The sequence below is a fragment of the Fusarium verticillioides genome, chromosome 7 (assembly GCF_000149555.1).
Source record: "Fusarium verticillioides 7600 chromosome 7, whole genome shotgun sequence".
Classification (NCBI taxonomy): domain Eukaryota; kingdom Fungi; phylum Ascomycota; class Sordariomycetes; order Hypocreales; family Nectriaceae; genus Fusarium; species Fusarium verticillioides.
The window spans coordinates 398,998-423,466 of record NC_031681.1 but is presented as its reverse complement, the minus strand read 5'-3'; the positions used below and the strand labels follow the sequence as shown (position 1 = coordinate 423,466).

At 49.9% G+C, this 24,469-nt stretch overlaps 13 protein-coding genes across 13 annotated transcripts; 3 read left to right on the top strand and 10 right to left on the bottom strand.

The window, feature by feature from the left end:
* Positions 1-584: 584 nt before the first annotated feature.
* On the bottom strand, positions 585-890 carry FVEG_06658 (hypothetical protein; the record flags this gene model as incomplete). Its single annotated transcript, XM_018895061.1, has 1 exon — positions 585-890. The coding sequence occupies one exon, from the start codon at positions 888-890 to the stop codon at positions 585-587; it is 306 nt and encodes a 101-aa protein (XP_018752254.1).
* A 152-nt stretch (positions 891-1,042) lies between these two features.
* FVEG_15915 (hypothetical protein) lies at positions 1,043-1,555 on the bottom strand (the record flags this gene model as incomplete). The annotated part of the gene is made up of 1 exon (XM_018905141.1): positions 1,043-1,555. The coding sequence occupies one exon, from the start codon at positions 1,553-1,555 to the stop codon at positions 1,043-1,045; it is 513 nt and encodes a 170-aa protein (XP_018752253.1).
* Positions 1,556-2,063: 508 nt separating this feature from the next.
* On the bottom strand, positions 2,064-3,559 carry FVEG_06657 (hypothetical protein). The gene is made up of 3 exons (XM_018895060.1): positions 3,122-3,559; positions 2,846-3,075; positions 2,064-2,800 (listed from the first exon to the last, which is right to left on the bottom strand). The coding sequence occupies exons 1-3, from the start codon at positions 3,537-3,539 to the stop codon at positions 2,657-2,659; spliced, it is 792 nt and encodes a 263-aa protein (XP_018752252.1). The 5' UTR covers positions 3,540-3,559; the 3' UTR covers positions 2,064-2,656.
* Positions 3,560-3,670: 111 nt separating this feature from the next.
* FVEG_15914 (hypothetical protein) lies at positions 3,671-9,800 on the top strand. The gene is made up of 15 exons (XM_018905140.1): positions 3,671-4,551; positions 4,669-5,108; positions 5,176-5,736; positions 5,797-6,604; positions 6,650-6,917; positions 6,967-7,145; positions 7,201-7,306; positions 7,452-7,493; positions 7,735-8,114; positions 8,160-8,198; positions 8,247-8,986; positions 9,086-9,357; positions 9,424-9,535; positions 9,586-9,658; positions 9,713-9,800. The coding sequence occupies exon 4, from the start codon at positions 6,130-6,132 to the stop codon at positions 6,451-6,453; it is 324 nt and encodes a 107-aa protein (XP_018752250.1). The 5' UTR covers positions 3,671-4,551; positions 4,669-5,108; positions 5,176-5,736; positions 5,797-6,129; the 3' UTR covers positions 6,454-6,604; positions 6,650-6,917; positions 6,967-7,145; positions 7,201-7,306; positions 7,452-7,493; positions 7,735-8,114; positions 8,160-8,198; positions 8,247-8,986; positions 9,086-9,357; positions 9,424-9,535; positions 9,586-9,658; positions 9,713-9,800.
* Positions 3,873-5,332, bottom strand: FVEG_06656 (hypothetical protein; the record flags this gene model as incomplete). Its single annotated transcript, XM_018895059.1, has 3 exons — positions 3,873-4,540; positions 4,594-5,098; positions 5,153-5,332. The coding sequence occupies 3 exons, from the start codon at positions 5,330-5,332 to the stop codon at positions 3,873-3,875; spliced, it is 1,353 nt and encodes a 450-aa protein (XP_018752251.1).
* FVEG_06654 (hypothetical protein) lies at positions 7,452-11,599 on the bottom strand (the record flags this gene model as incomplete). Its single annotated transcript, XM_018895058.1, has 6 exons — positions 7,452-8,456; positions 8,513-8,754; positions 8,796-9,332; positions 9,374-9,527; positions 9,576-10,831; positions 10,873-11,599. The coding sequence occupies 6 exons, from the start codon at positions 11,597-11,599 to the stop codon at positions 7,497-7,499; spliced, it is 3,876 nt and encodes a 1,291-aa protein (XP_018752249.1). The 3' UTR covers positions 7,452-7,496.
* A 385-nt stretch (positions 11,600-11,984) lies between these two features.
* Positions 11,985-14,082, bottom strand: FVEG_15913 (hypothetical protein; the record flags this gene model as incomplete). The annotated part of the gene is made up of 4 exons (XM_018905139.1): positions 11,985-12,289; positions 12,331-13,398; positions 13,443-13,841; positions 13,884-14,082. The coding sequence occupies 4 exons, from the start codon at positions 14,080-14,082 to the stop codon at positions 11,985-11,987; spliced, it is 1,971 nt and encodes a 656-aa protein (XP_018752248.1).
* Positions 14,083-14,418: 336 nt separating this feature from the next.
* FVEG_06651 (hypothetical protein) lies at positions 14,419-15,505 on the bottom strand. The gene is made up of 2 exons (XM_018895057.1): positions 15,165-15,505; positions 14,419-15,120 (listed from the first exon to the last, which is right to left on the bottom strand). The coding sequence occupies exons 1-2, from the start codon at positions 15,370-15,372 to the stop codon at positions 14,522-14,524; spliced, it is 807 nt and encodes a 268-aa protein (XP_018752247.1). The 5' UTR covers positions 15,373-15,505; the 3' UTR covers positions 14,419-14,521.
* Positions 15,506-15,509: 4 nt separating this feature from the next.
* FVEG_15912 (hypothetical protein) lies at positions 15,510-16,095 on the top strand. The gene is made up of 2 exons (XM_018905138.1): positions 15,510-15,706; positions 15,749-16,095. The coding sequence occupies exons 1-2, from the start codon at positions 15,541-15,543 to the stop codon at positions 15,940-15,942; spliced, it is 360 nt and encodes a 119-aa protein (XP_018752246.1). The 5' UTR covers positions 15,510-15,540; the 3' UTR covers positions 15,943-16,095.
* On the bottom strand, positions 15,663-17,400 carry FVEG_06650 (hypothetical protein). The gene is made up of 2 exons (XM_018895056.1): positions 16,941-17,400; positions 15,663-16,896 (listed from the first exon to the last, which is right to left on the bottom strand). The coding sequence occupies exons 1-2, from the start codon at positions 17,005-17,007 to the stop codon at positions 16,181-16,183; spliced, it is 783 nt and encodes a 260-aa protein (XP_018752245.1). The 5' UTR covers positions 17,008-17,400; the 3' UTR covers positions 15,663-16,180.
* A 117-nt stretch (positions 17,401-17,517) lies between these two features.
* Positions 17,518-18,944, bottom strand: FVEG_06649 (hypothetical protein). The gene is made up of 4 exons (XM_018895055.1): positions 18,922-18,944; positions 18,413-18,857; positions 18,126-18,361; positions 17,518-18,072 (listed from the first exon to the last, which is right to left on the bottom strand). The coding sequence occupies exons 2-4, from the start codon at positions 18,613-18,615 to the stop codon at positions 18,032-18,034; spliced, it is 480 nt and encodes a 159-aa protein (XP_018752244.1). The 5' UTR covers positions 18,616-18,857; positions 18,922-18,944; the 3' UTR covers positions 17,518-18,031.
* A 16-nt stretch (positions 18,945-18,960) lies between these two features.
* On the bottom strand, positions 18,961-22,355 carry FVEG_06648 (potassium/sodium efflux P-type ATPase, fungal-type; the record flags this gene model as incomplete). The annotated part of the gene is made up of 4 exons (XM_018895054.1): positions 18,961-19,596; positions 19,643-21,084; positions 21,136-22,018; positions 22,110-22,355. The coding sequence occupies 4 exons, from the start codon at positions 22,353-22,355 to the stop codon at positions 18,961-18,963; spliced, it is 3,207 nt and encodes a 1,068-aa protein (XP_018752243.1).
* A 1,498-nt stretch (positions 22,356-23,853) lies between these two features.
* Positions 23,854-24,157, top strand: FVEG_15911 (hypothetical protein; the record flags this gene model as incomplete). The annotated part of the gene is made up of 2 exons (XM_018905137.1): positions 23,854-23,915; positions 23,971-24,157. The coding sequence occupies 2 exons, from the start codon at positions 23,854-23,856 to the stop codon at positions 24,155-24,157; spliced, it is 249 nt and encodes an 82-aa protein (XP_018752242.1).
* Positions 24,158-24,469: the final 312 nt, after the last annotated feature.

Below are 24,469 nucleotides of genomic sequence, written 5' to 3'. Positions count from 1 at the left end.
CGTGGGGTACGTCCCAGCGGTTTATCCGTCGGCAGGCTAGTCTGTTGGTAGTGCCAGGATCCATTGATGCCTTGTGAAGGTGTGATCTTGAGATGCTTGGTCTACTTGGGTACAGGACTCGGTATATACAGTTGCAGCAGCCTGAAGAACTCTTCTTGTGCGTACGTTCAAGATCTTGAGTTCAGTCACGCTCAAGATCTCAGTCATGAAGCATGTCTAGGAATTAGGGCTATAAAAGTAATATCATGGTATCGTCATTGCAACAAAGGTGTCTCCTCATCTGCTGTTTGAGCGTTGTCTCCATTGTCTTGCTCATTGTCGTGATGAATGAGCTTCTCGGTATATCCACCCAACGCACGTCCTAGCGCCAGGTCCAACAACAAAGGAGGTGGTGATTGTTGTCAAAGGAACCCGCCACCCAACCTCCACCAACATCCAGTACAGAACGGTCCAGAAGATGAACTGGGAGTTGACTTCAATAAAGAAAATGATAGACCTTGTCATTAAGCGATAGTGATAGTTGAGTAGCGGCTTGAAAACAGAGTTAGCAACCATCATCTATGATTTAATAATAGATACACACCTTAGCGCTGGGCGGCTTCAAGGTTTCGAAGGCGAAAATCCATGGACTTGCGATCCTTCAGCCACTCCTCGAGAGGGCCCTTGAGAGCGTTGTGAACGACGTCGTTGATAGCGACAGTAAGTTCGTTGGCGAGCTGAGTTCGCATGGTTTGGAGCTTTGCATCCCAAGTTTCAGACGTAGCGCGAGCGACAGCTTGATCGACAGCGATGACAATAGCCTGACCGAGATGATTCTCAACCTGGTCAAATGGCGGGGGGAGCGACCCAGCACCTGGGATAGTGGGGGCACTGGAATTGTTGTCCATCATGAAATCTGATGATGATGATGGGATGGGGGAGATGTTTGATGGACAGGGTTGATGGACAAGGGTTGATGAACTGTGGATTGATGGGGTGCAGATTGTGGTGGTAGTGTGATGGTGGTGGTGTGAATGTAGAAGGAAAATAAAACCTGAGCACTCTACCCCTGCAGTTTCTTTATAAAGGGTGACAGTATATGGCACTGTGGAGACACTGTGGGGAAGTCAAGAGACACACTTCTCGCACGATGCAGAAACGCAGGAATAATAACAAGCTCCCAAACGACAGCACCACCCACAAGATCAAACACCAACCACGGACCAGTAGGATACGCGATGAGAGCATTTGGCGCATTGCAGATACGCGCTGATTCGACAGTGCTCACTGTCAAGAGACCGCCGATAAATGCTAGAACAACGCCCATGACGGTGCGACTGCGCAGTGAGAGAAGCGCAGCGCGGAAGAAGCTGATGAGATAGCATAGAGGTGTTCCCAGACCTGGTATGCGGCTAACGCCTGGGAGACGAGCGTGGGAGTGGCATTGGGACCAGAGAAGAGCAAAGTTGACGTCTGAGTGGAGGAAGAGAGCGACGATGGTTGCTGCTGCTAGGAGGATTGGTGGGATGATTAGGGAGCGATATGAATAGTGGTGAATAGGTGCTTTCCGAGGCATGTTGGTGGTTTTGGTGAGTTAACGATGATGAGAAGAGAAAGCGATTAAAGTCATATTATGAGTTGGGTGATTATGGTCATGTGGAAGAGGCTCTCGTGATTAAATTGTAAGACAATTTTGGTGTTGAGATTCACACCTTTACACCGGCGTTAGGCTTAATGGGGACGGCAATCTGGAATCTTATCAGAGATGTTAACCTGTACCAAATGTTCATTCACTCATCATGAGATGAGAGCAGGTTTAAGCCGCTTTAAAATACTATAGCCTAGTACTAATGAATGTGGTGCGTTACACGGAGTAAGAATGACGAAAGCATGCGTGATAAATAAGTGAGCTTTCCGTAGTTGAGAGCCTCCAAAGCAAATAGTGCACTTTTTTCTTCATTTTCTTCCGTGAACATTGTGGTATGATGAGCCTTCATCTCAATGCCATTCTTGGGCTCACTTCGGAACAAGATCACAGCTGACAAAATGGTATCATAAGCAAGCTTATGCAATGTATCCGAGCAGCTATATTGCCATTTTATTGATGATACTCTTATTGAGTGTAGATCATCAGTGCCCATTGAAAATGTTGATCTCACTCATGTCAGTTCTCACCACAATATTTTTAAAACAGAACCGACTAGACATACTTCCTCTTTTTGACGGATCCTACCGAATGCAGTCGTCGCTTAGAAGTCTTTCGACTTGAACCAATGGAAAGATTAAGCGATCTTAATTGAGATGTGCCTCTTTGGCAATGTACATGTGAAGTTCTACCTTGAGTCTCTGAAGATCCGTGAATCCCTATATCTTGCCAAGCTTCACAGGACAGTGGTAGGTAAGCAATACGGTCTCCAGTCAATTGATCAACATTTGCGTCTCTTCAGTTTGTGCAACCCCTGTGCATCCATGGCCCTGCAGTCACTGGAGCGCCTAATTCAGCGATAGATCTTTGTTCATTAGACAGAATATGTGCGTAAATGGATGCTTCTTGTTGCTGGGCTTTATGAACGATGATATGGTCTTTAATCGGCTTGAATCAAGCATGCAGACTGTCATGTACAGGTCCAGACCTTCTATGGTACAGATATGATACAGATTAACCCACTCACCATGCTCAATCCTGTAGTCTTGACAATATCCTCTCTCTGATAACCTGTGATGCCACCACTGCTCCATGCTGTAATGTGATGGCACCGATGATGGCCATGATGGCACCGTTGAGCACGACATCGGCACCAGAAGCTCGGAGTTTTTGAACCTACAGCACGTTAGTCGAGTTACTGCGGACAGAAGATGTATGTACCTGTTTGGGCTTCCACCGCACAACATCGATCAGTCCCACTTCAGCTGCCAAACCAGATAGTCTCTCCTTGCCGACGATGTCCTTGGGTCCTTTGACAGAGAGATTGTCTACCGATTGTAAATTTGAATGCACGAATGGCTGGCGATCAAATCCGTCATCGAAACTCGGCGTCCCAAGTGGACCTTGCGCAACAATTGTCTTTGTTGTCTCCATGACAAGAGCCATTCGTCCTGGTAGAGTCAGCATAGGCCAACAATTCTCCGTCGTCCCACCCACCTAAAAGTGCCAATCGGTCGTTAAATCCTCTCCGCCCCTGATCAAAGCTCTTGTGCGTGACAGCCAACCACTTGAGCTCCTCGGGCAGGAGTTTGCTGCCCCCAGGACCCAGCAGGCGCTCGTATACCTCGTCCAACTTCTTGGGGTCGCTGTTGACAGTCCAGACCTTGTTCTGGGGATTCTTTGCCCAGTCGAGTTGCAGCGGCGCCTTCATAGCAGCAGGCGTCTGGCTCCATCGTGGCACTACACCAGAGGAAGACGGGGTCTTGGTCTTGAAGGATTCGGGTGTCGAGTCGGTAGCGTAGGTGCGCACGCAGGGAATGAGGGCTCGGGCGGCATGGCTGCTCCGCCATAGGCCGGAGCGGTAGGGTTGGAGGGCCATGGTGATGAATGGGAACAAGCCGGGCTCGAATTGCATCTGATGTTCACCAAGATGGGCTAAACGTGAAGCTTGGCCGCCAACATTTTCTCCAGGTCACGTGGAGAAAGACGGGCTGTCGCCCCACTCTCGTCAACACCAAGTTTACGCCGAGATGGATGATCTGGAGCCTCACTTTTTCCCGCTAGAGTCATCATCGCTACGCTATGCGCCGCCCCGTCTCTTATCAAAAATACGATTGAAATTAAAAAAGACAAGCCAATGATCTAGAAAAAATCACGTTCTACATGCAATCAGAGACCCAGAGGAATATATGACCAGGCCGAATATCACCGCCTGAATCAGATTTCCAGTGGAGGAGCTCCTCTGTGCTTACTCCTCGTCCTCGTCCTCGATGTTCTTCCCATCCTCATCCTTTGTGACGCCCTCTTTATCCTTGATGATCTTCGCCACCTCTTCTCCGTCCCCCTCTCCATCCTCATCCGTCTCAACCACCTCGTCCTGCTCACAGCCGCCAAGGTACCCAACACACACTCGCATAGGAACTGCGACAGCCGGAACGTGGTAATCCCATCCATCTTTATTCCCATAAAACACCAGCATAGGCGACACAACCAGTTGGACAGGCAGACCATTGAGGTCGGCTTCGCCCTCGGGGCCAACTGATCTCATCACGACTTGAGTGTCGAATCCCTCGGCTTTGGCTGAAAATGGAAATCCACATGCCTCCTTGGTATTGGGGTCATGAAACATAAGTCGAAGAGTCTGGCGACCGCAGTCGAAGAGTAACTCGAACTCGGCAACCACGTTTGCGATGATTGAGATCTCCTCTTCAAAGAGGCCTGGATTCTCAGGGAAGTATTGGCCAAGAGCTTTCTTCAAGATCTTGACCACGCATCTCGGCTCAATCCTTGCTTCTCTGAAATATTGTGCTTTCCGATTGGATCGTTCCTTAAGGGTGTAATAGAAACTGATTGTGGTGAACCGCCAGTTGGGATACTGGTACCGCAGGAATTCCTCGTCGTGTTGGAAGTTTTTCTCTATGGCCAAGGTCAGTTTCGCGAACCAGGTCATTCTTTTTTATCTTTCTTACCCCGTAAGAAGCGTTCCATTGTAGCTTGAGCTTCCCAATATGGCGACGTCCACTCGATGTCCTGACTCTTTGCAGTGAAAAAGTTCTCATCAATGATCTCCCAGATCCACCGTTCGAACATAAACTGGCGTACAAGACGTACCTCAAAGAGCTCTCGGGCACAGGGTGAATATCCAATGAACCTTTGCTGAACGGCCTCGTCAAGTCTATCCCAGGGAAGATCCAGAAAACCACCCAGCTTTGTGAACCCTCTAATATGACCACCAAAGTAGTTCCACAGTTCGAAAAGGTAGCCTTGTCTGTAACCCAAACCAACGTCCCATTGAAGAGCCCGTTGGAAGCGGCCAAGACCCTCGGTCCTGTATTTATTCCGTTCAGCTTGGGCGTGTGCGTCCCTTTGCTCCATGTCTTTTAACAATTCTCTGCCCTGAAGAGGGAACTTTGGGGCTCCTTCTGATGCACGGTTCGGGAATGCATCTTTTGACGATGCATCTTCTGGCGATGGCTTTGAAAAAGTAAGTTAAGAATGAATATAGATGGCTGTAAAGTGGCTACTCACTCTGCCGACCCCTGGGTCTAAAGGTCCTTCCATGGCGCTCTCTCCAATCTTTTTGTTCTCCCCTTGAACCACTTCGTCCGTGGTTCCTTGATCTTTTGACGCTCTTGCGATCTTGGGGACTTTGTCTTGGTCAGGTTTACTGCAAGACTGCAGTCGCTTGGGTCGTCGAGGGCCAGCCATGTTCTGAGAACAATGAAGCGACCGCCGCTGTGTGAAAAATTTGAAAGAAAGCAGGATTGTTTCAAAGTCTACCCATTTCAAAAGTGCGAGCAACCTTTCGCGTTATGTACACATCATTTTCTAAAGTTGATTGCCTCCTGGGGGGAATACAACATGCTGGCTTACACTAAAATCCAAGGTAGTCTCTTGTTTCCTAACCCCCCAGATTATCAAAACCGGACCACCTTTGTCATACCCGCGACACATGACTATGGGAGTACCGGATAAAGGAGTGAGTTTGGGTATGACAAGCGGCCGTGTGTGGCTGGACAAACAACGCCTCTTGCTGGGATAGTTTCAGCTCTGTGGGCATCCGCTGCATTGACGAGAGACAAACAGAGACTAGCATCATTGGCGTTGGAGAGGTGAGCATCAAGCCGTCGAAAAATCCAGTACCTCTAATTTTATTTTTATAATTGTACTAGAAGAGGGTGATGGAGCTCGTTTCTTTATTGGTAGCTTGATCCCATCCCTGAAGCGCCTACCTATGGAGCTAGGTGAGCTTCACGAGAGAAGCTAGTCGACGCAACGGCCTTCCGAAACTTTCAGCTGGCATGTCCTAAAGAACTCCGATTTGCCAAAGTCCACTTTATGCCTGATCAAGGAGGAGTTCAGTGGGAGGCGGCGGTAAAGTCTTGGGAGCTTTCGCTGACCTTGAAGCTAGCGTCGACTTGGGAGCTTCTTGAGTCAAAGGTGGCCGAGCAATCTTGGGTGTATCAGAAACACGTGGCGTGAAAGCATTAGCCAGAGTCCTAACGATGATAGGCACCAGCGCAATAACTGGCAGAGGTGCTGACAGTGGGATGGGAGCAACTCCAGGAACAACACGGGCCGCAAAAATCGTCACAACGACAGGAGGAGATGCCACCACCGGGCTCTGGGCAGTTCGAGGAGATTTTGCAGTTGACGGGAGGATAGCGCTGCCTACCAAAGATCGGACATTTGGAACAAGTGCGATCTTGGGAGTCGATCGAACTTTGGGTGCACGACCTACACTCGGTGTCGTTCTGACAAGAGGAGCATTGACGACGGTCGGAGCAACTTCAAGCACGGGCGCTCTGACGACATGGGGAGTGACATGAACTTCTGGGACCGGTAGAGTCTGCGAGACCTGACGTGAACGAGGAGCCGCATCGGTGGTCGAAACCTGTCGAGAGCGAGGTGTGATACCAGCACGAGAGACTTGTCGCGACCGAGGGGATGGCATCACAGGAGGACTCTCGAGGATAGCAGGTAAGATTCGTGCTGGAGTCTCTGGGCTTCCTGACGATGTACCAGTTTTTGGTGTGGTGACCCAACCAACTTTCACGGGGTCGCCATCTGGTATCTCCGTTGCAGTGGAGGTGACAGGACGGTTGAGAGTTGAATTCGATCCCTGACGACGAAGAGGAGTGTTGGAGCCCCGGCGGCCGAGGGTAGGCGTTGTTGGTCGACGAGTTGGAGTACTGGGACGTTCTGGCTGTCCCTTACGAATGGGGCTGGTTCGTCGCTGAGAGGACTGTGTGCCCATTGCATAGCGAGGGGAGTCGGCCATGTTGACACGGATGTAAGTGATGAAAGAAGTATTCTTCAAGCTGATCTTTAACAGGCACAAGTCGGAGAGACTGAGAACTGCGGCATTATATACCCTTCTGCAGGCTGCCAACTCATCATCCTCCACACTCAACCTATCATTCTGAAACACGCATCGCGGGAAAGTCCGGGCGGGTGGTCGCTTTGCTTTTTCTTTGGATGACCATGAGGAGCAAGAAAATACCAGCCCTTGATACAGGACGTGAGCTTAGCAAAGCTATCCTAAGCTTATCCTGAGCTTATGCTAATTTACTTAGGTCTTTTTGCTATTTAGGATCAAGGCCCTAGGTTTTCTTTTCTCTCCTAGGATGAGTCAACGTCAACTATTCGTCAATCATAAGGCAACGATACGCTGACCAGTATGTAAGTTTACCCCTGTCTTGACGGGATTAGCTCCCGGATGACGTGCAGCTCTAGTGAAACTGGGGTATCCCTGTAGATCTATGGATGTAGACAAGCATCACAGCCTTTTTATCGAGCAAGCATTCAGCAGCTAATTGTAGCACAGTTCCGAAACGAGGAAATTTGAGCATTCAGTATTACAGTAATGGTACTACTTCATCTTCCTCCAACTACTCTTACCACTCACTACCGTTCTCTTGTTCTTCTCTGGAACCGTGTATCCTCTGTCCCTCTCTAATCTATGTCTTTCCCAAAAGTCACTCATTTCCTCTCTCAAAACTCTCTTCCCACTTCTTGAGTCCCTCTCCTCCCTCTGTCGCTCATTTCCTCGTGGCAGCATATCGGCCACTTTTGCAACAGCAGGCTTACACAGTGTTCGCCACACCCAGGACATCATGTGTCGGTACACATGGGCAAGCCATTTGATCAGAAGTCGAGCATTTGTGCTAAAAGCTGCCACAAGAGAAAATACCACTAGGGCGAAACTTGCGGGCAACGAGATTGTCCCGATGGTCTTGAGAGACAGGTTATTCTCACCGCCCCATTCTTGAGTGTTCATACCAAAGAGACCGGTAAAGAAGGTCAACGGGAGGAAGATGACTGTAAATGTGGTAAAGATCATGACACTGCGACTTTGTGCACTCGCAAGGTCGGCATGAAGCCTACTTAGCCGTACCTCGTCAACCTGTGCCTGTCGCTGGACCATCTGAAGGAGTTTGTCGTAGTCGTTTCTTGTACTCCGAACTCTCTGAATCATCTCTTGCGCTTGGTGTGTATACTCCGAGACCTTCTTGATCGCTTCACTCAGGAACAGTCTCCCATTTGCAGTACGGTCACGCAGTTCCGGGCGAGTGTAAGTGGAGAGCATAGAGCTGACGACTTTGGACTGACGTTCAAACAGATGAACCAGAATCAAAAGTTCGTCTTCGATATCTCGAAGTTCAAGGAGAGCCGATGTGTTATCCCGGTTATCCTCTTCTGCTCGACGGCCCTCGGCCTTATGGCGTGCTCTGATGGAACGAGCTTTGTTCTCAACTGGCTCGTAGGCTGACGCTTTGTCACGGAATCCTTCGGCGCGAAATGTTTTGAGCGAAGAGGTGAGTTTTTCGGTCTAAAGGTTAGCAAGGTTAAAAATGATGGCAGAGTGATTCCGCACAGGTGACATACTAGAACGCTGATGGCCTCTTCAAAGATTCGAAACACTTCCAGGTCTGGGTGCGAGGATCTGTCGAGGAGGACTGTGACAGCATGGAGGACTGCTAATGCCGCCAGGTCCAGAGCATTTTCGCATTGTCGGGTGAGATCGACGTTGACTTCGTTAAAGATGCTGTCGCGAAGATCTGCCTGCTGATACAGAGGCCCTTCAATAGCATCACCCTCTCGTTTTGGGAAGAAGGATAGTAGGGTATCTAAAGGTCAGCTGAGTTCCATGCAGGGATAGATGACTTACGAGAGTCTATGGCCCAAAGCCACAGCTGATCTACCATGAGAACGTTACCGTTGAGTATAGAGTCCTCGCAACCCTCCTCGTCTTCCCCATCCTGGCTACTTGTCTTAGATCGTCGACTACCGCTTCCGCTACTCCCAGAACTACTGTTTGACATTTGTCCATGAAGTCCTGGGCCCAAACCGGGAGCAAATGTACGTTCCTTTGTCAGTTTGTACAGCATCTGATCATCGTCTCGCGACCGAGTGTCCCTCAACGATGGATATCCGTACTGATCTAGCGTTCGACGACAGTTGAGCGGCGGATCGTGGCCCAGAAACTCCCAAATCACCTGTGATTCAAGGGAATCAGACTTTGCCACAGATTCGGGGACAGGCCTAGCTCGTCCATGGCCGAGACGCTGAAGGATGAGTTCTCGTCGGCGAATGAGTCGTTTGTACGAGTCGAAATGAAGATATGGGAGGAAGAGACAAGTATAGACCCCACCCTCTGGTTTGGGTGATATCGATGACTGTTTCGAAGATCGGCCTCGAGGTGACACTACACGGTTAGCTTGGATTTCAAGGTAGGACCCAACTTACTGTGCCGAGGAGCAGAAAAGTAACAGCCTGGTTTCGCAAAATACGCATAGTGTTGAGAGTGGCGCCCACGAGAATGCCTTGTCGCCCAGAAGTCACTATTAAACAGGGGGGCGTAGTTGCGATTGTTTGCTGTCTGCAGAGTCTCGAATATTTTCTACAGAGGTCAGTAATCGTATGAACTAACTCTCTTCAGACTGCTTACCGTCACCCAGCTAGGATTGTTGTATGGCAAATGAACCCACATAAACTTGCGAGTCTCGATCTGAGGTTTCGAAAACGCAACAGGTACTTCATCCACGATTACTGTCTCACTGGCTCTCCTCTCACCATCATTCGCAGCCTTTCGGATAGCAACGATCGCTTCTGGCAGCCTCGGAGATGCATCGATATCATCATCATCACTGAAGCCCTCGATTGTACTTCGACTTCGCTGCGAGAATGGAGGAAAGTCTTTGTACTCGTATTGTGAGGCTTGGGTTCCCATGCTGACAGACCTACTCAGAGATCGCCCCATTCTTCCTCGAGGAGGGGGTGATAGACGGTCGACAGCCAAATCCTGCTCAAAATTGGCACGAATAAGTGGCGAAGGACGTCGCATTGGTGTCGAGTAGTGTGTGGGTGGTGAAATAGCCGCTGGTGATAAAGGTGTGACAGGGGATCTTGCTCCTGTGTGCGGTGCTGACTCTGATCCTTTCTTTTCTGCATCAACAGGTCTTATGATAGGGGATGCAGGAGGAGACTCGACAGATCCTTGCGAGATCCCAAGGGGATTGTCGTGTGTTTCATCAGCAACTTTCTCAGTCGGCAGCGTGGCTGTTTTCCCTCGATTCCTCAAGAATCTGCCTTCATCAACTGTCTCGACTTCGTTCAACCTCTCAGCCAAGCACTCCTCTGGTCCCTTTCTCAAGAAATCTCGAAGCGGCAGTCGTGTAGACCAAGCTCGAATCGTCGCCACATCCAATGGACCTGGAGGATCTTCAAAGAATCCGTGAACCTCGACATTGACCTTTTGCTCAAGATTCAGAGACCAATTTCCGTCCTCACGAGAGTACTCGTCTGCACGACCGATGAGAGACGACAGCTGCTTCAGAAACAGACGCATCGTGTGCACATTATGTCGCCCGAAAGAGGCAATATTCGCATGATCACTCTGAAGTGGGAGAATGGTCTCTTGTCGCATGCCGAGAATAGCAGACTTGATTGAGGTTAGTGGAGCGGTGAAGTAGACATCTCCCGAGCTGCCTGAAAGGCGAGAGTCGATGGTCTCATACAGCGTCCAGATGCGAAAGTCGTGTGATATCGATTTGAAGTCGTCGTCGAGTTGGAGTAGCAGAGTGTTTCCCACACGAAGATCGTCAGTTATTGATGTCGGCATAGGAGCTGACAGTTGAAGCAGATTCTGAATACCAGTTGCTAGACTCGGCATGGCAAAGTAACTCGATCCTTGATGAGGAGTGCCTATTCTGTTAGCAAGGGCCAACCAGAGATGGGATACATACCAAAGAATGCAGCACCATAACATTGTCTGTATATATCCTCAAAAGACGGATCCCTGCTTGCCTTTGTCAACACCATCTTGACAATGATACCGCCAATGCTATGTCCCACAAACACAACCGGTCTTTTCTGCTTCTCTCTTTTTCTCAAACTTTCCAGCTCCTCCAGCAATGAATCAGCCAGGGTACTCAGTCTCGTATCCTCAGTCGTCGATGGATGCTCATACAACAGGATCCGAGCTCGATCCGCTTCACGACGAAGTCCTTGGCGAACCCATGATGGAGCTGGCCGGTCAGCATCAGATGCTGCACCTTCGGCGTCGCGCATAGACAATGCTCCGTAGTATCGACTCATAAGGCCATCGCGACTCCATGTTCGAAGGGGATCCGCTCCAGGGCATGGAACAGTCACAATGTCGACAGTTGTCTGATCATGAGTGAATTCTCCTTCCGGATCAATAATAAATCTGGCCTTTGACACCTCTGTTTCCGTCAAATCTTCGCTAAGCTTTTCTTCAGGTTCTCTATTTGTCGTGTGATCATTCAGTGGCGGAAGTTGACCCGGGGGCCTTCCTGGGTTTACATGAACCGAGTCCTTGTCATTGCTGAGCTCCGGCTCGGGTGAGCCCACTGTATCCATATGAACACTGTGAGTCCTATAGATTTCCCGGCGTCTTTGCCTTGGGGGTTTTGGTCGAGAGGCTTGAGACATGAGAACGTTGAAAGTCATGAACTGATCTCTTTGTGAAGTATCAACGGTATACATATCCTCCTCAACAGTCACTCCGAGTCATCCGCACAAAACATCAGCCTGACTTAGCTCGCTCGTGACAAAACTCCATTTCAAAATAATATCCGATTCCCATATCAATTGCTGATGTGCTAATATTATCTCTGTAGGCTGACTCCGTAGATCCCATAACGTGGGGTGTCTGAGACAAGGTTAGTCAAATGACTGCACCACCTGAACCGTTCCGATGACTGCCTGCTAACCCGTTTCAACCCATCCCAGTGCCCACCAATGCTTTTAAAACACCATCGAAATAGCGTGCCAATATGCGATGCCGAAATGCGCCCTCAACTCCGGTCAAAAAGTGTATCGGACCCAAACGCCTTTACTGCAGTGAAAAGTCCCCAATAGTAGTGCAGTGCACCACAGAATCTATGTATAGTCTATTCTCGACCTTGCACGTCTGGCCGGGTCTAACAACAAACATGCCATTGGGGCCAAGATTGAATGTCTTTTCGTTCATGGTTACCCGGATCTTTCCTGAGGCGACGGAACATGTTCGCAGTTTGTCGTCTTCAACAGCCCAATGATTAGCGCTACCGGGCTTCAAAACCATGACGTTGAAGCTGACGTCCTCTGAAACAGTGACGGGTTGACCACTGGTGAGATACGAGTTGGAATAGGCGACGTCTGATATGTTAGCTGGGCCCTGCAGGCAACGGAAAACTCACTGTATGAGGAAGATTCATCCTTTATCCTTCCCGGAGCAACCTCCCAATCCTCCATTTCCAAATCCACACCCGTCTCAGGTCTGCCAATGATGGCGACTGCTTGGTCTCTCATGGCAACGTCATTCCCAGAGGAGCGTCTTTTCTTTCGCTTTGGCTGGACCTCGGTCATGGCGTCGACACTTTCATAATCTTCGAGATCTGGGGGGCTATATGATTCGACAGGATCAGAAGAAGATCGAGATGAACCAGAAGCCCCTCGCCCAACTTTTGGCTCAGGACACCAGTCGCAGCCATTTGAGCATCCCTGCAGATGACTCCAGTATCTACATCCAACGCAAGACTCTAGAGCAGAAAAGGCTTGCTTCGCTGTCGCGGACAAGCCAATTGGGAGACGGATGCAAGGTTGCGATAGTCGTGCAGATTGTCGAGTGGTATTGACTGTGCACTGCTCGGTGCCAACCACACCTGTGCCTACGAGATATGCCACTGCACAGGAATAGTGAGTGATATCCAGATTGCTTCCCCGGTGGGTATGCTTCCAACCCTCAGGCAGCTCACGTCTGCGAGGCAATGTCAGCATGTAATTGATGTCCTCTCGTTGATGAGACTTTTGAGCTGGACTGAGGTGTCGGTGGAGATATTGCTTAACCTCCGATTCTTGCATTGCTTGAGACCGGTAGGGAGAATCCCGTGAGCGTGTTGTCTTTCTCTCCTGTTCGGCAGCTCGAGATACTCGGTTTTGCTGGAACGAGGCGAATGTCGACAACCCCGGGTCGACTGGAGGTGGTGCGTCAGGAGGAAGTGGGTTTCTGGAGACAACAATTCCGGGTGCGCCCCCAGGGCCATCCTTCTGATAGCTACCGACCTTGGTCAACGTGCCATCTCCGTTGTCATTGAATGTCGTTGAGCAATGGCCAGCGCCAAAATGTCCACCAAGACCATTAAGTTTGCCAAACACACGGCGACAATCTCGTACAGGGCATATGTATGGAAGCTCAGGGTCGTCGTGAAGTTTATAGTTTGCCGGAATAAGTGCCCCCCGGGCAGAAGTAGCACCACCCTCAGGGACTAAGTATGTTAGAGCAGCCCAATGCAGTGATGGGACGACCTACGAGGATACACAGAGTAGGCTCGACGAGGTTCAGCCAGAATGATTGCCTCCAATCGATTGTCAGGCACCGGAAAGTCAGGCGATCTTGCTGGTCCAGGTGTTGGTGATGGTGTCCCTTGGCCAGTGTACTTTTTGAGCAACTCGGCCCCGGTGAGAGAGACTACCGCAGATTGAGATGAATGATGCATGGCGCTCTTCTTGATGGCTGCACTGTTGATATCTGCCAACTGTCTCGCGACCTCGGCTTCCGTAAAGCGACGAGCTTCGCGAACACGGGCGTAATCAGCGGGAGTTCTTTTGGGGATGACGGATGAAAAGTCTGGATGTGAAAAGGTTGGTGTTGAGCTTCTCTTTCGAGGTATAGCTTGAGACGATGCAGGTGTCTGTGAGAAGTATTGTGCTGGTCATGTCAGAAATGAACAGCGCCTTGAAAGAGACGTACCCTGTCTACGCTCCCATTCAGACTGAGCTGCTTGGATCCGAGGGTTACTGGATAGGATACTAGCCGCTGAAGCTTTGACTGCTGCGCTTCCGATGATGTCGCTGACGATACGTGAGGGTTCCGGGGTGTTGACCTTGGCTGAATTACACGGCATAAATCCTAGGTTCTGTTTCATTGAAGGGTCTTCATTGCCGGACATTGTAGGATGTGCATTGGCTGTAGGTTGCAAAGAGTCCCATGAGAGTGAGAAACGGAGTGAGACGGAATGAGAATTGAAATGAAGGAACGAATAAGAGCCCAAGCCGGGTTGCACACAGATGAGATGAATGATGAAGTGAGTGAGCGGATGATGAAAGTGACTTGGAGACGCGCCGACGCGAATGAGGTTATAGCGCGGTTAGGGGCAGGATGTACCTCGCTGCAGAAATAAGGTGAGAGATACCTCCAAGGCGCCCCAACAGTGACCTCAGTCAGCCAATATCACAATTGACGTTGTATAAGTAATACCATTTAACATTTACAAACGAATACTTCAATGCACTTTAACTGCAGTTCATGATTTCGACATGTCTCATAATGTACAGCTATACATACAATTGTCACCTATTCTACAGCAGCCTTTCCATCGCATCCGACCACTATTTCTTCTTTGATGCCTTCTTTGCCTTCTTGGCTTGCTTCTGGCTAAGCACCTTGACAGCCTTAATCTCCCCACCGCTCTCAGCCCTCTTCTGCGCCGCCTTTCTCTGTCCCTCGAGTTCCCTCTCCCGCCTCCATCGTCTATGTCTGAACCACTGCTTTCGCGTCCTGAACCTCTTGGTCTTGAGGCCCGTCGTCTTGGCCAGCTTTCCAATGGCCCAGTTGTCTTCACGGTAACTGTAGTCCTTTCGCAGCTTGAGCAATCTGTCTGGCTCGCCCGCTTCGACACGGTTGACCTGGAAGGGGATTCCGGACGGCGAGATCTCGGGCTGCGCGGCGACTTCTTTGATGGGGAAGGCGGTCATGTTTAGTTTTCGCTTGCGTTGGGCGTGGACGGGATATGGCAGTGTGTCGTTCTTGTCAAAGACTACGCCGATGTATTTGCGGTCGGGATGTAGCGAGGGATCGCGGTAGTATTTGACGTATCCGGTTGCCATTGCGTGAATGGTGTGGTCTCGACCCATGATGCAGTTCTCTCCAGGCCACCAATGCGTACCGCGCTGCTTGTAGAGGATGTTTCCGGGAATGACGAATTGATCTAAAGGTCAGCCAGTCCAGTCCATTTTTTCGAGGTCAACATACCTCCTGTACGCTTTGCACCGAGCTTCTTTGGAATACCCCTCTTGGGCTTCTTCTTGTATGCACCCTGTGACTTGACCGAGGCAAATCGATGACCTTGGACGAGGGAATTGGCCAATTGGACACCCAGAGGAGCGACGGGTGTGAAAGCCGGCCTGGCTAGAGTAGCCACAGCAGCCAATATTGGCCGCTGCATCGTGAGGAACCTCATGCCGGCGATTCGTGACGATATGGGCTGAGCGAGGTTAGCAACGCTTGATCCTTAGTTGATGGAGTTTTTGCGCTTAGTCATCGCTTATCGATAAGCTTGTGGACAGCTTCCCTAAACTCCAGCTGTACCAGCTCCAGCATCAACATTGCTCTGTAAATCATCAACAAAATGCGATACCTTTTTGCTGTTTTGTCTCTATTGACGTTGGTCAATGCCCAATTCGGCGGCTTCTTTGATCAAATGTTCAACCAGCAAGGAGGCCACGAACACCACCAAGCGCAACAGCAAAACAACCCAAGCGATGCCAACCACTACAAGCAGAATTACGAGAATTGTAAGTGCATCTACCACTTTTTGACTCTGCTAACATATACAGCTGTCTGCGACAAATACCTCTGCCCCGATACTCTCGCATGCGTCCACTTTCCTCACCACTGTCCCTGCGCCTGGGATGCTCAACAGGAAAAGTTCGAATTAGCAGAGGGACAACGTCTCTGTGTTTCCCGGGGTGGATTCCAGCCCGGTGAAACAGCTCGAAAGATTGAATTGGCAAGAAAGGGATTACTGTGAACAAACGACAAGCATGACCACCAACGACAATACGAGTGATAACCGTAAATATTAGGAAATGAAACATGACCTCTACCCATAAGACTATGTGCCCTGCGTCTCCATCAGAATCTTGAAAGCGAGCGAGTAATCAGATAACCTCACACTCCTCCTCTGCCAACGCCCAATAATGATATCCTCAAAACTCCATCCTAATGCCCTACCCAGTTCACAGCTCTCATCATGCCTCCCCAGCACCCTACGCAGTACCGTTGGGCACGCGCGGTACCTGTGGCACAGGCGGCACCTCGCCCTCGCCCTCGTCATCCTCATCCTCATCCGGGAGCGTCTCGGGGTGGCCCAGGAGCTGGGCCACATTCTTCATTTCGTAGTGTCTCTTTCGGAGCTGTTCAAACTTTCTGTGCTTCTCACGCTCCTCGGGAGACATGCCCGCCAGCTCCTCCTCCGCGTTGTGCCCGATGCTGCTCTCGTCGTCGACGTGGACGCTCTTTTCGCTGCGGGGCGACGGCGCGCCCGCCTCCGGGATCTCCTCTTCCGGTTCGCCCAGCGAAAGGCCCGGAATGTCATCCTCACGGCTTGGACGTGAATTCTTAAGACGAGCACCAGCGTCCGCCAGAGGATCCTCGTCTTCGTCCGACGGGTCTTCGGCGGGGTCGTAGTGTTTGGCATAGGGAGTCTTGGGTTCTGTGATCTTCATGGTAGAGGAGCGCTCCTGCTCCGTGAGGTAGAGGTTTGCCTCGTCCCACTTGAGTCGTTGGGAGGGTTCGAGAACGTCTCCGATGGAGTTGTTGGCGCCTGATTGTCGGCGGGATCCAGGAGGGCGAGCTCCAGAGGAAGAACGACGGTGACCAGCGTTGATCTGAGTGTTGGCGATGGTGAGCTCCTTATCGCTGGCAGGTTGATCGTGGTTCGGCGAAGTGGGAGGGGATTTCTGATACGAGTTCTTGAGGATGCCTATAGATGTTAGAGAGGTCACAAACAGTCTCAGACAAACTCACCTCGAGGTCGTTGAGGAGGATGGGCAGGAGGCGAGTGCGCCGGGGGAGAATCAACAGCAGAAGCCATCTTGGTATAGTCGGAAGCTTGAGTTGAAAGGGTTAAAGCCAGAGCTCAAGCTCAAGGCGTTTGTATCTGAGATAAAGTGCGGTCTGAACGTGGTTGTTTGCCTGTGATGTAGTCGCGAGATCAGGTTGAAAGACGAAACCCTGTGCTCGTGAGCAGATCATCAGTAAAAAGAGGCGGGGAGGGCCCTATAAGATCCAATCCAATGACGCAGTGGCCTGAGACCCCAGGATTTGGAGGGGTTGGGTACGTACCCAAGCCTTGATTCAACGGCGGGTGATGCTAAACGGACGATGGCGATTTATGAAGGATAATAAGGATTTCTCTGTTAATCCCGTGATTCTAACTCTTTTCAGTCGGGGGTTTTTGGTCGTACCTAAAGGTTGTGACTGGGAATACCCTTGTCGTCCGATTTTCTAGTACACCCTCTTTGATGCAAGAAACATCTGGAATATCGTGAGATAACGCACGTAAATGCACAAACAGGTTCTCGCGATTTAAATTTTGATTATTGTGATTATATGCTTGTTAGCTTATATTGTATACTGCACTTCTTATTAAAATATCTCATCTGATCTTATTGATTGGATCGTCAAATTGCCGGCCTCGGAATACGTCATTTTCACAATGAAGGGGTCGTCACACAGCCGAATGCTTAGAGGGGAATGGTTGGATGCGATGCAACGTCGTTCGTCATTCGAAAAACCACTCAAACTTGGTTGATTGGCCATCTCTACGATGAGATGAAACGATATTGATCTTGCTTGGCCTAGATCCTGTAAACCGCTCACGCCAGCATATCATCAGCGGCATATGCATTTGCCAACAGTCCAAATAATGCAGCCCAAAAGCACGCCAACAAAACAGGTGAGTTGTGTTGTACTCATTCATCCATAAGCAGCTTCACCATCTTTGCTTGCTTGTCTTTGAACTCGGTGTTCTTTCTCTTCAGAGCCCGATTCTCGGCCTCCAACACCTCAACTCGCTCCATCAGACGCCCGATTTTTCGAATATTGTCCATGTCCTGTCAAGATTTGGTGTCGGAGGTTCTCTCAGCCTTGGTATTGCCTAATTTCTGTTAGAAGTTGAATAGTCAAGCTGCTTCTGCCATGATTCCTTACCTCTCTGCTGAATGTTTTCGTGGCCTGTTCCAGCAGGGCTTCTGGCAGCATGAGTTCCAAAATCATTAACGAAGGCTTGTCCCTTTTCAACCCAATCTCTGCATCCTTCCGGGCCGAGTCGACGAAAGAACTCATCCCAGGAGACAGTTTTGCCGCCCCAATTCCACCCGGAGTTCATGAGGCCTGTCTGCTGGGGGTTCATCTCGATTGATTGCACTATAATGGATGATCGGATACTGTAGTTTAAATGTCAGTTTCGCTATTATCCGTGCTGTTGGTGAACTGACCTGATACACTCGATGTCGGATATAGTGAAATGGCTTGATACAAATAAAGAATTAGGACACCATACACTGAATAAAGATGCAAGGGGTGAATCCGGTACAGTGAAGTAAAAGAACGTTGAAAAAGAGAGAGAGCATGCTTCAGCTAAAGGCGAAGAAGCAGCTTGAAGCAGGCACCATGAATCAGAGTGAAGGCTTCTGAGCATTGACGGCTGCTAGCACTGGCAATATCCTTAAAAAGTATAAGTTCTCGTATGAGCATGTCTCCTCGACTGGCTAAAGCCTCTTTCATCGACCGTGGTCCTCTACGGGCTCTCACAAAAACCTTCGTAGGTACCCAGCCAGGCGCCAGCCAGGCACAACAGATTGGGCCATCAGTTTCCACTCGTCACTACCGTCTTGTATCAAGACTCATTCATAACATCACTGATCATGATGAGTTCGCTAACTAGGTATCAATTTAACTAACTTACGATTATACTCTTCAGACTCCTAATTGACGACATACTTACCGACATATCTAGACTTCAGGTTAATACCTATCCATCCAGCTAATCGGAACTCTTCTCATTGTGGCCGCTCTCCTCATCACGGCTTCCACCCATGCTATAATACTTGCCAAAGACACGAGTCTCCAGATCAGAGACACCGCCTGTAGACTTACGAGCCTGACGACGGAAATAAATACGCTTAGCCCATTTCCAAGACTCAATGCCAAGGAAGAAGAGCACAGCCTCAATAAAAACAATACCCCATTCCCAAGAGATGGGGGCATGCTTAAAGACGACAGTGTTGAGTCCCGGAATATAGATGATAGGGAACATGGTAACAAAACCGGCGATGATAGCCCAGAACAGGAAGGGGTTCCTCCAAACGTCGTGCATCCACTGGGTGAAATACTTCTTGCTCTTGGGCTGCATTCGGAAGAAAGACCTTCTCATGTTGATCATCTCCCAGGCAAGGAACAGGGCAAACCAGGTCAGGCATGCAAAGGTTGTTGAACGAGCACGGAAAATGACCCTGCAGTCTTCACTGTATGTGTTGTTGCAGTCCTCTCCAATGTCGGCAGCACCATTGCCGAAGCCATACAGGACGAGGATGAACGAGGCGAGGCAAAGAGCTGACATCCAGAGACCGTAGACCACCATGTCGATCATGAGTTCGGGGGTAAAGACACCTTGTTTCAACTATAGACAGGTTAGTGGAGTTCATGGAGACAAGGGGAACACATACGTTCTGGGGAGGACGCTGCATGATATCTGGGGCGGCAATTTCAAAGCCAAGACCCATATCAGGCATACCGGATGTGATCATGATGATCCAGAGAATCTCAACTGGTGCGAGAGGGAAAACCGACAGATTGTTCTTGTCCTTAAAGACAAGACCGATCAGGAGTGTACAAGCTTGGGCAATATTCTCAGCCAAAACGTGCAGAATAAACTTCTGAATGTTGTCAAACATTCTTCGGCCTTCTTCAACAGCATTCAGAATAGAAGCAAAGTTGTCGTCAGTCAAGACAATGTCAGACGCTTCCTTGGCAACATCAGATCCAGCCTGTCCCATAGCGATACCCACGTCTGATCGCTTCAAACTAGGCGAGTCATTGACACCATCACCGGTCATGGCGACGAAAGCCTTGCGACGGTGAAGAGCTTCAATCATACGGACCTTGGTCTGAGGGGCACAACGAGCGACGACAAGAGGCAGAAGGGGAAGCTGGTCAATCTCATCATCGGACAGCTTGTCAAACTCTGAAGCAGCCATGACCATGACCTTGGAAACATCCTTGGGGATCTCAGACATCTTGGCAGGGAGAATACCGACTTCAAGAGCGATAGCACGAGCTGTTTCAGGGTGGTCACCAGTAAGCATGTGAACGCTGACACCGGCTTCGTGGCATTGTCGGACGGATGGGGCAGATTCAGGGCGAGGAGGGTCGTACAAGCCGATGAGGCCACGGAAGACAAGGTCCTTTTCGAAGAGTCCACGGTCAAGTTCAGCCTCGTTGTCTTCAACATGGGGGATATCAGTTCGGCTGGCGAGGGCAAGAACACGAAGACCAAGACGAGCCAGAGACTCCATGTTTCTCAAAACATCTTCCTTGATTGCGTCGGTGAACTCGAGGATTTCGTTTCCAGCAGCATAAACAGGGCAAGAAGTCAAGACACGTTCAACAGCACCCTTGGTAAAGACCCATTGCTTCTGAGATTCGCTGTCGTGGAAAATGACCGACATCTTCTTGACATCTGAATCGAAAGGGAATTCGGCAACTTCATGCCAGCGGGGGTTATCGCCAGACGACAATCGCATGCGGTTCCAGTTGAATCGGGAAGCAAAGACTTGCATAGCAATCTCGGTTGGATCTCCCCGAGCATGCCACTCGCCTTCAATCTCGTGGACAGTCGCAAGGTTGGCAAGTGAAGCAACGTTGAGATACTCGACGAGACTGGGGTCCTGGGCAGGCTGGGAAGCGGGGTCAATTGATGTACCTTCAGACTTTTCATTCTGGAAGTCAATGTTCTTGGGCTGATCCTCAGTGAGGGTGATGTCTCCGAGGGTAGGGTTGAATGGCTCATTGGAAGCGCCAACAGAGTATGTGCCGCGTCCAGGGATCCAAGCCTTCTTGACGATCATGGTACCCTGGGTAAGGGTTCCGGTCTTGTCAGAGCAAATGTCTAAAAGGTTAGCTATGTATAACACTGGGTATAACACTGGGTGGTACTTACTGGTTACAGCACCCAGAGCTTCCAAACTCTTGAGGTTACGGACAATTACATGTCTCTGGACCATACGCTTGGTACCAGCAGCCATAGTAATGGTGAGAACAACGATCAGAGAAGCTGGGATCATAGAGAGACCAGTTGCCACAGCATAAATGATGACCTCTCTCTGCGACTTGAAATCATTGGCTGCCAGAACAATGATAGCACACACAATAGCCGTTCCGAGAAGAATGAGTGCCAGCTTGGACAGCTTGCGCTGAAGAGGAGTACCGACATTGACACCAAGGAAACGCCCGACTGCATCAGAACCGGTCAAGGTCCAAGCCTGCATCCAGCGACCAAAATTGGTGTTACCCTCGGCATCCCTCTTTGGCTGTCGGCGCTTGGAAGACTTGCCACGAAGAGCAACGGCAATTTGACCAATCTCAGTGTATGTACCGGTAGCGAAAACAATGCCGCGAGCACGTCCCTTTGTCACAGTAGATGAGCTGTAAGCAACGTTGAGTCGATCACCAGGGCCAGTATCATCTGGAAAGGTCTTGTTGATCTCTTTGCGAACAGGCAGAGACTCTCCGGTGAGAAGTGCTTCGTTGGTTTCAAAGTTGACAGCCTCGACAAGACGGATATCTGCAGGAATTGTGTCTCCGGTCTTGAGTTCAACCATGTCACCAGGGACAATCTCAGCAGTCACGACAACTTGGTTGTTACCGTTGCGGACAGCGTGAGCGGTAGGAGAGCTGAGAGAACGCAGAGAGTCCATAGTCTTGGCGGCTTGAAACTCTTGGAGGAAACCAACGACAATGTTGAGGATAATGACTGCGGCTACTACACCACCTTCAATCCAAGACTTGATACCAAAAGAGGCAGCCATGGCAAGGATGAGAACCTGTCCCCCAAAGGGCAAATGAGCGACTCTACCGTTTTCTCTAGAGCTTCCTTCAAGTATACTCGGAGGAAGCCTCTGGGAGGTAACTTACTAGAGTCAAGGCATTGGCAATCTGCCCGATAAAAATCTTGAGAGGTTGAACACCTTCTTGTTCACCGAATTCGTTTCGACCATAGGTCTCAAGACGCTGCTTGGCCTCGGATTCAGTGAGACCATCATCGAGATTACCATTAAGCTCCTGGGCGACCTGCTCAAAGGTAAGAGCATGAGCAGGTGCCGACATGGGAGTGTTGGCTTGGCCCGAGATGTGAGGCTTCTCTTCTTCGTTCTGACCCATTGTGACAGTTGATGAAGAAGGATGAGTTGAAGAGTTCAGAAAGAAGAGAGGGAGAGGCCCTTTTAAGCTGAACCTTCACAGGGATCAATGAAATCAAGAGACCTTCCAAGTAGGACACCAACGGACCGCGAGGTGGATCATGATGGATGTGCCAAGAGTGACCATCGCAGGAGGTGCATGCGAAACAAAGGTTGCGCCAAGAGCGCTCATGGTTGAACACTTTTATTTGGAGAGAATTTTTATATGTGGAGATGATTGGCATTCAGAGTAATATGCCAAGACCTTGTGTTGGAGGATGTAAATAAGCCGCATTGTTGAGGCGGTTTGGAGGTTTGACTGTTGAAGAGATTGCCACCTGAGGTGACTATGATCAACGTCCAAGGTATTCTGAGTGGTTCGGGCCTGGATAGGCTCAGATTAACTCGCATTGTGTCATGAAGCTTGAACAACCTTATTCCGTATCCAAGCAGAATCTTTGTCCGCGCTGTGAATCATTGGACAAACAACCAACCATACGCCAAGTTTATCTCAAGAGCTTAAAGTCGTTAGTGGTGGTCCTTGCTTCTTGGCGTCGCCGGGTCCTCTCCAACCCGGTTCCTTCAATAGAGCACATTGCAATGACATAATTCCACGATAAAACAGCTATTCTTGGTACTTTTGAGACGCGCAAGTGCTCAGGCAGTCGTAAAAGTGTTTTGTCTTTACTTATCTCGGTACTTTTAAGCTTGAAGCCATTTTTAGATCAGATTCTGGGAGAAACAGAGGTATCAGAAAGGTGGGTCTCTTCATCGGGGAGCCGGTCTTCAACTCCTACGTTCAAGGGTCTAAGATATCCCCAGATTCCCGTCTCCGCGATATGTGAGATAAGATTCGGCAATTACGTAGTAGTCTTGGACGTTTATGGACCAGGATTAAAATGTACTTATTATTCGTATATGATAACACTTACGTAGGAGAAGAGAAAAGGGATGCTAGCTTCTTATTCGTCTGTCCTATCATTACGGTGTGGTAGAGGCAACAGCTCCTACCGAAGGTACCCTGCCTTCCTGTCTCCAGCCTGAGGTGCCCGGCTGCCCTCCAAGTGTGGTCGGCTCTTGCCCCCCAACCGATGCAAAGCCAAGATAGCGCCGCTGCCTTACAGCCTCAGCCTTCTGATACCAAACATCAACTTCACACATTTGCCAAGTCCGCCAAGACGATAAACATTTCGTCATCTGCTCTAAAGCTGAATCATTGTCACGGGCTCGAGATACTCATCAATCAATGGCCAGAACCGCTGATGCAGCCATGCCGCTGCGATATTCCGTCCCGGCACCAAACAATCGTTCTGTTGTTCTAGAACCGGTCTTGGGCTTGTAGTCACCACTGCAGGCACGTTAATCAGTCTCGATTGCTACACTTCAAGTCACATGCCGCGACCATTATCAGGCAATTCTCGCGCTTGCAATTTGACTACTGAACCCTCACAAAACACCACATTCTCGTTCCTATCGCTGAAATGGAGCCGGTTGGTATCGTTCTGCTCGTGCTTTTTCTCTTCATCATCATCATGGGCCCTCTGTACGTCTTGCGCTGTGATTGACCGCTGCTGACAGACCACCGCTAACTGGAAAAGAGCATGCTTTAGGATGAGCGTGCGGAGAGCGTCTGAGAAGGTCTTCAATCCCCAACCTAATCAACTGGACAATGCGCGTCGGAAACTCAGCACCGTTACAACCTCAACGGTCATTCCGCAAGCGAATCCCGATCCCGCCGCCGACATTGAAGCTCAGACTCCACTCTCCGGGTTCGGTGAATGGTGAGTGCATCCACTTCCGGCGAGGTTATCGGAAGCTCTATCTCCGCTTTTGCTTCTCGGCCGGAGCTTGTACGGGCCGCTCCAGGATCCTGCTGACAGCCTCAGTCCAATCTGCATAGGTCCTCTTGTCCCAGAACCAGTGCATACCGTCAACGCCGACCCACGTCCGATTCTCGAAAAGGTTTCAACGGTGACGTCTCACGAGAGTCAAGCCAAGCCCGGTCCAAGTGTACAAACGACCGATAAGTCAGGCCCAAGTGTAAAGACAACCGATGAAGTGGAAGACGACATCATGACGATAAATACGTGCGGCCAT